This window comes from Chiloscyllium plagiosum, chromosome 16 (genome assembly GCF_004010195.1).
Source record: "Chiloscyllium plagiosum isolate BGI_BamShark_2017 chromosome 16, ASM401019v2, whole genome shotgun sequence".
Taxonomy (NCBI): Eukaryota; Metazoa; Chordata; class Chondrichthyes; order Orectolobiformes; family Hemiscylliidae; genus Chiloscyllium; species Chiloscyllium plagiosum.
The window spans coordinates 31669463-31684237 of NC_057725.1; the positions used below are offsets into that span (position 1 = coordinate 31669463).

A 14775-nucleotide genomic window follows, 5' to 3' on the forward strand; every position below is an offset into this window, starting at 1 on the left:
CCTCTCATTTATCTCTCCATCCTTCAGGCACTCTGCCTGTATTCCTGATGAAGGGCTTTTGCCCGAAACATCGATTTTCCTGCTCCTCGGGTGCTGCCTGAACTGCTGTGCTTTTCCAGCACCACTCTAATCTATATTCTGGTGTCTTCTTCTATGATGCAAAGCACCCATTCAGTTCCTCTGCCATTTCTTTGTTCCTCATTACTACTATTCCAGCCTCAATTTCCAGTTGTCCAGTGTCCACTCTTGTCTCTTTCTTATCTTTTAAATATCTAAAAAACTATTGCACACTCCTTTTATATTGCTTGCTAGCTTACCCTCCCTCATATTTCATCATCTCTCCCCTTATTGCTTCGGTAGCTGTCCTCTGCTCTTCTTCTGACTTCCTGTTTAGTTTATTTTTTGAAAGTGCCCAGCCTTAACCTCTTTAATAAATAGTCCTAAAATGCTTTCCGCAACATATTTCAAGCTAAGTGACCTATAGTTTCCTACTTTTTACCTCCCTGCCTCCTTGAATATAGGAGTTATATTTGCTACTCCCCAGCCTATAACTCCAATAAAGCTTAATACTGCTTTCCTAATAAATGTAATTTCACTAAGTTCCTCTCTTCCTCCTGACTTAACAACTATTATCAGAATGTATTTTTGCATCCTGTAATGTGAAGACAAAAGCAATTTTTTTTCTAAATTCTGTCTGCTATTTCTTTTGTTATTTGCTATTAACTCCCCATTCTCACTATAGGATAACCTTGACTTTACTTGCTCATTTCCTTTTTAGATGCCTGTTGAAAATCTTGTTATCCATTTTCACATTTCTAACTAGCTTCTCATACTCTCATTTCTTTCTTATGGTTAATCTTTAAGGCATTCTCTGCTGTTCTTCATATAGAGTCATACGACATGCAAGAGACCCTTCAGCCTATCGAGTTGGTAGCAACAAGAAAAACTGAGTAACCACCTGATCTGCCACTCAGTATTTGTGCAGTTATATGCTTTTTCCTTAGGTTTAAGGACTTCCATATCTACTTTAGTGGAGCGCAGATGTAGGCCTTGCAGCTTTAAATTATACCGCCTCAATTATAGACCCTTCAACTGCTTCGTATCCACCCTGTCCATACCCCTCAATCTTATACATCTCAGTATGGTGATGTGCTGACCAAAACTGCATACAGTGCATTCATACAATTATGTCCTAGCCAGCATGTTATACAATTCCAATATAATCTCCTTGCTGTTGTATTCTATGCCTCGACCAATGAATGCAAGTATCCCATATAACATCTTTAACCACCTTATCTGCCTGCCATGCTATCTTCAGGTATCTGTGGACACATCAAGGCCCCTCTGCTTTTCAGTACGTCCAAGATTCTACCATTCATAAGATGACCCCTTCCCTTTTTAGCTCTCCCTCGATGTATTATCTCTCATTTTTCTAGACTAAATTTCACTTGTCAAAGCTTTGCCTGACCAGCCTGGTGATACTGGATTAGTGGTGCTGGAAGAGCACAGCAGTTCAGGCAGCATCCAAGGAGGATGCTGCCTGAACTGCTGTGCTCTTCCAGCACCACTAATCCAGAATCTGGTTTCCAGCATCTGCAGTCATTGTTTTTACCAGCCTGGTGATATCCTCCTTCAGTTTCCAGCTATCTTCCATGCTCCCAATTCTCGAATCATCCATGAACAATTAGGATTTGGCAATTAATGCTGGTTTTGTCAGTGATGCTCACATCCCATTAACAGTGACATTCATAGCAAGCATTGGATTGTGTCCAGCCAACATGGGATTTGTTGATTTTAGGTTTGACATATTTAGAAAGTGGTTGGATGGCCATCAGTGGTTGGTGTGTGCTTGGATTCTGATACATAGATGCTCAAATTGAATAATAGTCTCTTGCACCTCAGCCACCAATCCTGGTATTCTTCACTACCAAATACCCAAAATTCACCACATAATGGAATTTATTTATCTTTCAATTTCTGATGATTAGTAAAATGCAAAAGAAATTGCACAAAACTTCAACCTGCTAGAACCCCCAACTAGTTAAAGCTGGTGCAAAAAACACGCCACCGAAATGGCTTAGAATTATTGTTCCAGGGCTTAAAAACAAGGGGTCTCCCATTTAACTCCGAGATGAGGGTTTTTTTTTCTATCAGAAAGTTGTTAGGCTTTAGAATTGTCTTCTGCACTGAATGCTAGAGGCTAGGTCATTGAATATATTCAAGGCTAAATTAACCAGATTTTTGATGATGTGAGAGTTGAGGGTTATGGCGGCAGGCACAAAAGTGGAATTAAGGCTGCAATCAGGCATCAGGTCAGCTATGATTTTATTGAATGCTGGAGTGGATTTAAGAGTTCAAATTAATTTATGGTTTTATTGCTTTGCTTGTATTACACCAACATCAAATGTCCAGCATTAGTTTGCTTTATTTAATAGTACTCTTGCTTGTGAGTCAGAACGGTAAAGACTCAAACCCCACGTCAGGACTTCAGCAGCTAACCTGGACTGCCAGTGAAGTGCAGCACTGAAGAGTACTCCTTCAGTACTTTCCCTCCGGGCTGCAGCACTCCCTCAGACTTTCTCTGTGAGCGTGTGGCAGTCCCTCTTCCCTGTCTGTGTGGCACTCCCTAAGTATTGACCTTCCAATAGCATTGTGCAATCTCAGCATAGCCCCTCTGACAGTGCAGACATCGCTCAGTTCTCTGGGAGTTACTGCCTTGATTTTGTTTTTAAATATCTAGTTTTGGAGTCGATTGCAAAACCTTATGACTGACAAATGTGCTGCATATTGATTCATGGCTAACAGTTTTTGGGTATGAACCGCTTTATGGCATGTATATTTGAATTAAGCACTAATTGGTACAAATGTTTTACTGTTGTGAATTTCTAAGTCTTTTTCTTTTACCCTTGCAGGCATTTAACCAAGTCAACATGCCGCCACCTTTCATGCCACCTTTCCCACCATTGCATCCACCTCCCTATGCACCAGTCAGCCAGCCTACAGTTCCATATCTTGTGCCGCCAGGGAATATCCCTCTGATTGGCTCCACAGCTGTGCCTCCATTACTCCCACAGCCCACTTACCAAACTGCTGCTCCTCCCCCTGCTCCTATTCTTCCCCCTGCTCCTGTTCCTACTCCGGTTATTTCAAATTTGGCTGCTGAAATGCAAGTGGTGCAAATAGAAGGAAATGTGGATACCGATAACAAATCTTCTGAAGACAAAGCTCAAAATGAGAATGTAAGAGAATATGAACACGGTCACCAGAGTTGTGTATGCATCCATCTGAGTCTCCTAGAGAGACCCTGAAACCTGCTGCTTGTTTGTAATTTGTAGGACATTGTGCTATGACAGCATTATCCTGGAAATAGTCCTTTTTATTGTGCCAATAATGCATATGTATTCCAGTGCAACATTGCTGTATTAGGTTAATATGACAGAAGTTCTCAAAACCAGTTTTTTATGACTCTATGTCTCTCTGAATGCTTATTTACATAACCAGGATTGGAAAGTAGGGGAGTGCAGAAACCGAAACACCCTGAGGGTTGAATCTACAATTCTTTGAAAGCAGCAGAAATAGTTGAAGAAACAGTACAAAAGCGTTTGGCATCCTTGGTTTTATTAATATAGGAATAGAGTGCAGAAGTGAAAATGTTTTGCTGAACCATTAGTAAATTATGGTTAGGTTCCAACTGAAGAATGCTAGTCAATTCTGATATTGCATTTTGGGATGCTGAAGCTTTGATAAGGGTGCAGATGATATTTATTAGCGTGATTTCAGGATGAGGCCTTCATTTGTTTAGAGAGACAAGGCCGGGATTGATCAAATCCAAGCAGAGAAGATTAAGAGGAGATTTGAGGGATGTGTTAAAAATCATAAATGAAGTAGACAACGTTTTAGCATGGAGGGAGTCTGTAATCAAAAGACACATGCTAAGGTAATTTGTTAAAAAGCCAGAGGCAATATGAGAAAATAGTTTTTAAGTCAGATTTGTTATGATCCTGGAAGATGTCTGAAAGGATGCTAGGAGGATATTAATTAATAATCAAAAATGAATTGGATAAATATTTGAAGGATTTAAAAAAAGCAAGGCTGTAGGGAAAGAGTGTTACAGTGGGACTAGATGAATGGTTGTTTCAAAGTGCTGGCAGAGGTAGAGAATGGCCTCCTGTGCCAAAAGATTCTGTGATCTTTCAAAGAACCTGTTTGTAAGGGAGTCCTCATAGACTAGTTAAATCCAGTGGAACCAGTACCTAATCTAATTAGACATTGCTTGACCCCTAACCCCTCTCCATTTAAGAAAAAGTACCTAAAACTATTATCTCAAGATTAAATTAACAGCAATAATTCAGTTACTATTCCAAAACAATTTTGAAATATTCCCCATAAATCCTGAAAATTAGCCTTGTGCATTTGTATCCATGCATCTTTTAAACTTATTTGCATGTACAATGCAATTTGATACAGCACAAGAACAGGCCTTTCAGTCCACCAACCCTGCATCAATTCTAACTCTTATTTAAACCCACTACCATGTGTCACCTGCTTTCAATGCTTCTATCAAGCCTTTTGATGATGATTATTGGATCTCACTACTGACCTTAATTGGTTGTGTCACTGGTTTGGTTATCTCCTTGCCGAGTGACTTATCCAAGACATAACTGGTATATTAGATGCCCAATTATCCCTTGAAGTTTTATGAGGCCACTATCCCAACTGAACCCTGTGTTTCATCTCTGGCTAATTCAGGTATTAATCAAACTGTCTTAAGTCACAGGGACAAGTAGTCTATGTATAACTGATGTTTATGTCATTAACAACCAAAGCTCCGTCTCTGGTTTCCAGGCATTATTTTGGTGGAATAATATGTTTTGGAATAATGCTGATAAGGTTAGACCTCATTACGGATAACTAGGTTTGCAGTTTTCATATCCATCAATGATTCATTTGTCTATGCTCAACTGCTATGTGACATGGTCAGTGCAACAGAAAGTTGATATCTTCCAACTTGTATGTGTAACATAGATTTACTCTTCATTGAAATCACCAACCACTGAGATGGTGAGACTCTGTATGTTCCATAACACTTTATAAATATTGCACACCGTTAGACAATCATCTTGAATTTATACTCTGAAGTTAGTTTTTAGTAACCCCTAAGCTAGAAGGTAATTGTCAGTGCTGCTCTAGTGGATTGGTTGTTCAAAATGGTATATGAGTGACCTGAGACAGATAATGACTTTGATAGGAAATTCCCATTCATAGCTGCATTGGGAGAGATTGATCTGGATCTGTTGTCATTCCCTTGAAGGCCAAATTCAGTGATTAGGTGGATTTGTAGCTTTAGTTCAGTTCAGCTTTCTTAATGGAAACCCTCATAACATCTGATCAGCAGTGGCCAAGGATATTAGTGCATCTCTGCCCTGCTATACACCGTGTGATTTTCATTGAAGCACTATGATAAGTAACTCCCAAACTAAATACTCTATTTATTTCTGCAATTCTTTATTTGATCTCTCTTTTCCTGTAATATTTTGTTTCATGCCTAGCCATACTTATTATGTAAAGAGGAAATGTATGTCACCGATTTGAGTTTAACTTGCATAGAGTTACTTTGAATGAGCAATATAGAAATGAGCCATTAGGACCAACTGGTAAGTGCTCCACGCAAATTTCTTCCCACCTCTTTTCTTCTCACCCTATTAGCAAATCCTTCCATTTTCCCCCTCATGTTTGTCTAACTTCCCCCATGTACATTTGTGCCACTTCCTGTTGTAAGTAGTTCCACATTCTAATCCGTTTCGGGAAACACATTTCTCCTGAATTCCCCATTAAGTTTATGAGTGATCTTATACTTATGGCCCCCAGTTCTTTTATCCCCACAAGTGGAGTATCTTCTCTATCAAACACTGAAAACTTGCAAACTTTCATAAGATCCTCAATCAGGTCATCCCTCAGCTTCTTCGCTTTTGGAGAAAAAAGCTCCAGCCTGTTCAGTTTTTCCTGAATAAGTAGAATGTTATAAGTTTGACAAATCATACTTGGTGTTACTGGAATTGTTTGTAACTCAGTGTTTTAAAAAAAAAAGGTTTCACATGTGGAGTTGCAGCTGTCAGATTTTGTATAGGGTTAACCTGCGAGATCTGTGACATCAATGTTTTGTCTACTGAGCTTTGCTTCATTTTACAGTGATTAGCCATAAGGTCGCTAGACTGTTTAGTATCTGCTCCGTTTCTTTAGCTCTAGTGTCAACAAATTATCTAATGATCGATCATCAAAATAAGCTTGCTCTCCTTATCTATCACTGCACTTTATTTAGACCAGATGTGATGGCTACAGCCTCCTTTTTAATTTGTGAATAACATTTTGCTGCAGTTGTTAATTATTCAGATGCTGGTGATTGATCTTGTAGTCCCTTGGATAAATGCCACATTGCATCACAGAGGCCTTTCTATTATAGTGTAACACAGCACAGAGGAAGCCATTCAACTCTTTGTGCATCTGTTGGCCCTTTGAAACAACTATCCAAATTATTATATGGTTAACCACTTGCTGTTTGTTTCCCATATTCGTGTAATTTTTAAATAGCTGTTTAACCAATTCCCTTTTGAGTATTTCTTTTTAAACTGCTTCCACTACTCTCGGGCAATGCAGTCCAAATTATAGCAATTTCAATATCTAACAAAATGTTACTATCATTGCTTCTTGGTTCTTTTGCCAATCACTTGAAATCCATAATTCTCTAGTCAGTGGAAGAGAACCTTCTGTTGGAGAGCTTCTCAATATTCATGATTTTGAACATCTTTATAAATTTTCCCTTAGCCTGTTCTACTCTAAGAATAACCATTCTGGACAGTCTGCCTACATAATTGAAATCTCTCAACACTAACACCATTGTAGTGAATCTATTTTGCACCATCTCAAAGATGTTGACCTCTTTCACTTGAGGCATCTCCAGGGACAGAAGTGCTCTGATCAAATTATGATGTAACTGATCCCAGTTTTACACTCATCGAAGAAACTTCACGGTGTTTTAAAGAAGTTAAGTAAATTCTAATAATTAATTGAAAGCAGAGTCCTCGAATGTTGGAGTTCTGAATAAAAACAAAGTCCTGGAGAAACTCAGTTCTGATATCATCTGTGAAGAGAGAAACAATGTAATATTTTGAGCCCGTTGGATATCTGTTTGGAACAGTAATTAATGGTTGTTTGAAACACAGATTTCTGAGTACATTGAGATGCATAGTCAAACATTTTGATAACTTTTCAAGATAAAATGAAGAAAGGAAGCCTTGCATTTTGTATATCACATTTCATAACAACTGACATTGCTAAATGGTTTATAGGTGATAAAGTACTTTTTGAAATGAAATTAATCACTTTAATGTAGGAACGGGCGGCACAGTGGCTCAAGGGTTAGCACTGCTGCCTCACAGCACCAGGGTCCCAGGTTTGGGCAACAGTCTGTGTAGAATTTGCATATTCTCCCTGTGTCTGCGTGGGTTTCCTCCGGGTGCTCGATTTCCGCCCACATCCAAAGATGTGCAGGTCAGGTGAATTGGCCATGCTAAATTGCCCGTAGGGTTAGGTGCATAAGTCAGAAGGAAATGGGTCTGCATGGGTTACTCTTCGGAGGATTGGTGTGGACTGTTTGGGCTGAAGGCCCAAACATTTTAGGAAATCTAATTTATTCTAAATGTGGTAGTTATTATGCAAGAAGTACACAGTATAAGTAATCTGTTTTAATGATGTTAATTAAGGGATAAACATTCAACCCCTCCAACTTGTTCTTAAAAATAATAGAGGGATTTTTGTGCTCACCCAAAGGCAGACAAGATCTTGTTACAGCATCTCGTGAAAAATCTACTCTAAATGCAGTGTTCTTTAGTAATGCGTAGAGGTGTTTGTGTGATTTTTGTGCTCTTACCCTAGAATGGCACCTGAGCCTGAAATTTTGTGAGTGAGAGGTACATGTGTTACTGACTCAGTCACAAACTCATTAAAGTATTCTTTACCCAAAGAGTTGTACAAGTGTGGAACTGTACCACAAGGCTTGGTTCAGATAGCATAGATTAATTTAATGAGAAGTTGAATAAAATGCATGAGGGAAAAGGGAATAGCAAGATGTTTTTAATGCATTTAAGTGAAGCAAGTACAGTGGAGGAGACTTGTATTGACCGTAAATAGTTATGCTTAAGGCTACAGTAAATAGTGACTACACTGAAATTTTAAAGTCAGTTAAAAAGGAAATAGTTATGGAACTTGTTCCTTTATATTTCAGTATATAAAGAAACTTCATGTGCAAGAGAGGGCTGTTGAAGAAGCCAAATTAGCACTAAAACCCTATTACCAGAGTAAAGAGATCACCAAAGAAGAGTACAAAGAGATTCTACGGAAAGCAGTGCAAAAGGTATGAACATAGAGTGAATTTTTAAAAAGAACCTTGCAACCAAGCAGCAGCAAGATGCATAGAAAGGCTAAGTTTAAATGGAAATAGCCTTTTAAGTCTTGAATCTAGCCACTTTTAAGAAAAAAATCTAATTGATGTTAAGAAAATGAACTGTGGAGGTTGTTCACTATTAAATATCAGTCTAATCTGATAGCTGTGCTAATAATCTAGAGGAATAGAGTTTAAATCCCACCAGCAGCCTGAGATTTTGAAGATAAAAAGCTGGAGGCAGTAGAAGTAACCATGACCCTGTCACATTGATGCACAAACCTTTTTGATTTATTAAAATCCTTTAAGAAAGGAAATATGCCCCATACCTGGCCTAATGTGACTGCAGTCCTACCATCAAAGTGATGGTTCACTCAGAATTGTTCTCCTTAGTGACTTCATATTCACTCAGAGTTATACAACATGGAAACAAACCCTTTGGTCCAACTTGTCTGCTGACCAGATATCCCAAACTGATTTAGTCCATTTGCAACAGTTGGCCCATATTTCTCTAAACCCATCTTATTCATGTACCCATCCAGGAGCCTTGTAAATGTTGTAATGGTGTCCGCCTCCACCACTTCCTCTGGCAGCTCGTTCCATACATGCACTACCCTCTGCGTGAAAAGGTTGCCCCTCAGGGACCCTTCTAAATCTTGCCCCTCGCACCTTAAAGCTATTCCGTCCAGTTTTCAACTCCCCTACCCTTGGAAAAAGGTCTTATCTATTAACTATCCATGCTTGTCAACATTTTATAAACCTCTATAAGGTCACCCCTTAGCCTCCAATGCTCCAGGGAAAATAGCCCCAGCCTATTCAGCCTCTCCCTTTGGCTCAAACTTTGCAAGATTAAAGTGGTGCTGGAAAAGCACAGCAGGTCAGGCAGCATCCGAGGAGCAGGAAAATCAATGTTTCGGGCCGTAGCCCTTCATCAGGAATGAAGCAGGGGGTCTCTGGGGTAGGGAGATAGATGGGAGGGGGGTGGGGCTGTGGAGAAGGTAGCTAAGAGTGCAGTAGGTGGGTGGAGGTGGGGATGAAGGTGATAGGTCAGAGAGGAGGGTGGAGCGGATAGGTGGGATGGAAGGTTGGTAGATAGGTCAGGTCATGAGGATGGTGCTGAGCTGGCAGGTTGGAACTGGGGTAAGGTGGGGGGAGGGGAAATGAGGAAACTGGTGAAGTCCACATAGATGCCCTGGGGTTGAAGTGTTCTGAGGCGGAAGATGAGGTGTTCTTCCTGCAGGCGTCGGGTGGTGAGAGAATGGCGGTGGAGGGGGCCCAGGACCTGCATGTCTTCGGCAGAGTGGGAGGGGGAGTTGGAATGTTGGGCCGTGGAACAGTGGGATTGATTGGTGTGGGTGTCCTGGAGATCTTCCCTAAAGCGCTCTGCGAGATTGCGTCCGGTCTCCCCAATGTAACGGAGGCCGCATTGGGACCAACGGATGCAATAAATGACATTTGTGGATGTGCAGGTGAAACTTTGGATGTAGAAGGCTCCTTTGGGGCCTTGGATGGACGTGAGGGGGGAAATTTGGGTGCAGGTTTTGCAGTTCCTGTGGTGTCAGAGGAAGATGCCAGGAGGGGAGGGTGGGTTGTTGAGGGGCGTGGACCTGACCAGGTAGTCGCGGAGGGAACAGTCTTTGTGGAAAGCGGATAGGGGTGATGAGGGAAATATATCTCCGGTGGTGGGGTCCATTTGTAGGTGGCAGAAATGTCAGCGGATGATGCGGTTTATGCAGAGTTTGGTGGGGTGGAAGGTGAGGACCAGGGGGGTTCTATCCTTGTTGCGGTTGGAGGGGTGGGGTTTGAGGGCGGATGTGCGGGACGTAGATGAGATGCGATGAAGGACATCTTCAACCACGTCAGAAAGGAAATGACGGTCTTTAAAGCAGGAGGCCATCTGGTGTGTTCTGTGGTGGAACTGGTCCTCCTGGGAGCAGATACAGTGGAGGTGGAGGAATTGGGATAGCATTTTTACAGGAGGTAGGGTGGGAAGAGGTGTAATCCAGGTAGCTATGGGAGTCGGTGGGTTACTTAAAAAAAGTGTCAGTGTTAAGTCGGTCATCATTGATGGAGATGGGCAGTTTCAGGAAGGGAAGTGAGGTGTCAGAAATGGTCCAGGTGAATTTAAGGTCGGGATGGAATGTGTTGATGAACTGCTCAACGTTCTCGCAGGAGCATGAAGTGGTGCCGATGCAGTAATCAATGTAGCGGAGGAAGAGGTGGGGAGTGATAACTGCAGAAGATGGACTGTTCTATGTAGCCAACGAAGAGACAGGCATAGCTGGGGCTACCCCTTTTGTATGGAGGAAGTGGCAGGATTCAAAGGAGAAATTGTTAAGGGTGAGGACCAGTTCAGCCAAACAAATGAGTGTGTCAGTGGAAGGGTACTGGTGAGGATGTCTGGAGAGGAAGAAACAGTGGACTTGGAGGCCCTGGTCATGGCGGATGGAGGTGTAGAGGGATTGACTGTCAAAACTCTGCAATCCCAGCAACATCCATGTAAATCTTTTCTGAACTCTTTCAAGTTTAACAACATCTTTCCCATAGCAGGGATACTAGGACTGAAAGCAGTTTACTAAAAGTGGCCTCACCGATGTCCTGTATAGCTGCAACATGACATCCCAATTCTTTTATTCAACGCACTAACAATGAAGGCATGCATGCCAAATGCCTTCTTCACAAACTATGTACCTCCACCCCTTGTTCATCAAAATTCTCCAGGGTCCTACCATGAACAGTCCTCCCCAGTTTGCCTTACCAAAATGTAGCACCTCACATTTATCTTAAATTAAATTCCATCTGCCATTCCTCCGACCATTGGCCCATCTGATTAAGGTCCCTTTGTACTCTTGAGATAACCTTCACTGTCCACTATACCACCAATTTTGGTGACATTTGCAAACTTGCCAAACATACCTCCTATGTTCACATCCAAATCATTTATAATTGACAAAAAGCAGTGGACCCAGCACTGATCCTTGCGGTACACCGCTGGTCACAGGCCTCCAGTGTGGAAAAACAACCCTCTGTTCTCTACCTTCAAGCCAATTTTGTATCCAGTTGGCTAGCTCTCCTTGGATCCCATATGATCTAACCTTGCTAACCAGTCTACCATATGGAACCTTGTCGAACGTCTTGCTGAAGTTCATATAGATAATGTCTACCGATCTGTCATCTTCGATAGTCTTTGTCAACTCTTCAAAAAACTCAATCAAATTAGTAAGGCACAATTTTGGGAATACTCAATTGTATAAAAGCTGAAACAGTTCAAACGTGCCCACAAATACTTTCTCAAAGGAGCTAGGATGGTGAGTTAATGACTTATGTGCCCAAGTCTTGCTACTCTTGTCCTTCATTCCACTTGTGCAAGAAAGTTCAACCAATGAATTACTTCTGAGCCAGTATGTTGGTTGCTGTGCAGGATGACCTGACAGGCAATTTACACACAGCAAGGCCCCATTCAACCGCAAATTCAGGGAATGGCCAGTTAATGTGTGATATCAGGTGAGGTAAAATCTTGTCAACAGAAGCAAGAGAATACTGCTACAGGATCATTTACTCAATATAAGCAGGAGCAGACAATCTTGCTTTAACAATCTATCCAAAAGACAACAGTTCCTTGGTAATGCACCAACAGTCTAGATTATTGCTGAAAAATGACTCATTTTGGTGAAGTTGTACTCAGGATGTTATCAAGGATACCAGTGTAAAGGAGAACAATATTTTATGCTGTATGGGAAGAGAGTGCTGATAAATTGGAAAGTGTATTCTGATTGGTAGAAATATTGCCATGGAGAATGCACCAATTGGATGGTGAATGGTAGTTAACTGTGAATTTTTGTTTAAACTTAAACCAGACAGGTTGACTCTGATTGGTCAAGGCATTGCCCTGAGGAATGAACCAGAGAATGGCTGCCACTTGTTTTACGTTGAAACAGATGCAATATGTATATGTATTCATCCAATCTACAAAGAACAGGACCCTGTGTATTAGTACGTATGGCTTCCAATATTTGCATGTGTACCAAGCTGTGAGCCTGACTGTCAGTACAGTGTATTTTAAAATTGGTGGCCAGCATAATTCTTCGCACGTATTACCCAATTGTTGAATCACACTCAGTACATTGTGTGTTATAAAAAGCTGAAAGAACATGCTGTTTGAGATGATTTTCTGGTCTTTAGGATCTACAAATATATCATGTAACAATGAAATATACCACATTACTCAATTGTGAGATTGGCAGTGACTTTTTGGCTTAATGGCCAAATTACTATTAATGGCAAAAATCACTCTTGTTCCTACTGCATAGGAGTAGCATACAAAAGCTAGCTGCATCTGCTGCTCAGATTTTTGTGATATCATATCCTTCCAAGGTAACATGGATTAGACTGGGCATTTTTCAGGACTATAAGTAACAGCCGACACAAAAGATTAGTTTTACTAGCAACCTTGTAAATAGAGCCTGAACCATTTGCTCACCATGGAAGCCTGATGTTGGAATAGGGGGCATCAAAGGTGTTTGCAACACAACACTTGCCCTTCTCAAATTACCTGTTGTTGTATGTCACTCAAACTCATGATGTGTGACATACAACTTCATGCATAAGGCTGCGACTTTTCATGCAAAACAATGCTAAATGTTGTAAGCATTAGGCTTTGATTGTCAATGGGGTTTGCTGTATGGCAGGCGTAATGGAAGCTACATAGCCTAATTCACAGAGTTCTGTTCTTTGCAGGCAGGAATAACATGTAAACGTGCAGCACCAGTTTCAACCTAACAAACTAGATAGCAGCCATTTTCAGGTTCGGTGTTCGTGGCAATGCCTCAACTAATCTGTCAATTTGGCTGGTTTAAATTGAAACAAAGCTTAGTAGTTAACTAACTACCAGTTATCATCTAACTGGTATGTTCAGAATGGCAACACCTCTACCAGAGTTGACCAGCTAACTGATCAGCATTTTCTTATATGGTATAAAATGTTCCTCTTTACACTTGTATTTTTGTGGATGCCTTGGTAGTGCAAAGTGGAAACCTTGTGACAAAACGTGTTCTTTTTCAGCAGTATTTAATTCCATACAATGAAGCAACTATGTAAGCATGATTCTAGATTATGGGTTGAATCCCTGAAGTGAGGCCTGAATCACAAATTTGTTTCTTAATTGAGAGTGCTGTCAACCAAGCTAAGGCGATGCACTCAAAATAAAGACAAACTAGTGCAACAGAAAAAAACATGGTTTGTACATGTTCCAAATGGAAAGACTGTTTTAACACAAAGTATGTCTTTTTGATAATATTATGCTACAGATCTGCCACAGCAAAAGTGGTGAAATTAATCCAGTTAAAGTTGCTAACCTAGTGAAAGGTTATGTGGAGAAATACAAACACATCAGGAAATACAAGAAAGGAGCAGAAGGAGAAAGCAGCAAAGAAACAGAAGCGAAGCCAGAAGCAAGCTGAATTGTGTGAAACCTGCAAAGACAATACCCTCTTTGGTTCATTGTACAGTTTCTCCTGTGAATGTGGAGAACACTCCGAGACCAATTCTAACAGGGCAATGTTGACTGCAGCACCAAGACACTTTATATTTCATGGTATCGTCAGTCAATGTATAAATGCGCCTGGAGAAAGAAAAAAAAGAGGCCAGAAGATCTTCAACTGGAACCTTCCTGCCCATTATCTTTTCCTTTGTACAGTAGAACACAATTTCACACTGTGACTGTCTTTCCTGCCATGAATCCGATTTATAGACATTGTTTGCCTTTAGCATAATGTTCCTTTACTTAAGATCAATTGAATACTTGAAGCTCTGTTTAGTCAGTCTGATTGTGCCTGATACAAGGTAAAAGTCTAAATAATTCGGGTTTATAAAACATTATCCACTTTTTTCAAACAGTCTATTTTTAGGTTACTTGTTTCTGGTTAAATCATAACATTTTGGCTTATCAAAATCTGCAAAAGATCATCAGCGCTCTGAACTGCTTGTCATAAGTTATAATTTAAAAGCCATATTTGCATCTTTTATTGCTGTAAATAATATTCAAATAATTCATTTGTTAGAGAAATGGAGTGTTTTTTTCCTCTCCCCAATATGAATAATTATAGGTTTGTGATGATAAAATGCATTGTAAATGGTATGTTGGGTTTATTATTTCTGTTTTCCTTGTGCTTAAACAACCCAACTAAGATTACAACAATAATGCATAGAAACCTCTTGCTGAAATACTTATCCTGATTAATTGAATTGGTCAGTCTTTTGGCTATCTGTGGTTCTCGCAAACTTGAACATTGTCCTGGGACTTCAGATTTTGGTAACAGTAAGAACAATAGGAGACTATT

The 14775-nt window shown here is 40.4% G+C and overlaps 1 protein-coding gene across 2 annotated transcripts in view; it reads left to right on the top strand.

The window, feature by feature from the left end:
• Positions 1–14495, top strand: part of phrf1 (PHD and ring finger domains 1) — a 103265-nt gene extending 88770 nt beyond the window's left edge. For both annotated transcript variants that reach the window (XM_043705696.1, XM_043705697.1), the window contains exons 16-18: positions 2913–3239; positions 8282–8410; positions 13744–14495. In XM_043705696.1, coding sequence (XP_043561631.1) covers positions 2913–3239; positions 8282–8410; positions 13744–13896 — 609 coding nt within the window. In that variant the 3' untranslated portion in view covers positions 13897–14495. The remainder of the gene's footprint in view (positions 1–2912; positions 3240–8281; positions 8411–13743) is intronic.
• Positions 14496–14775: the final 280 nt, after the last annotated feature.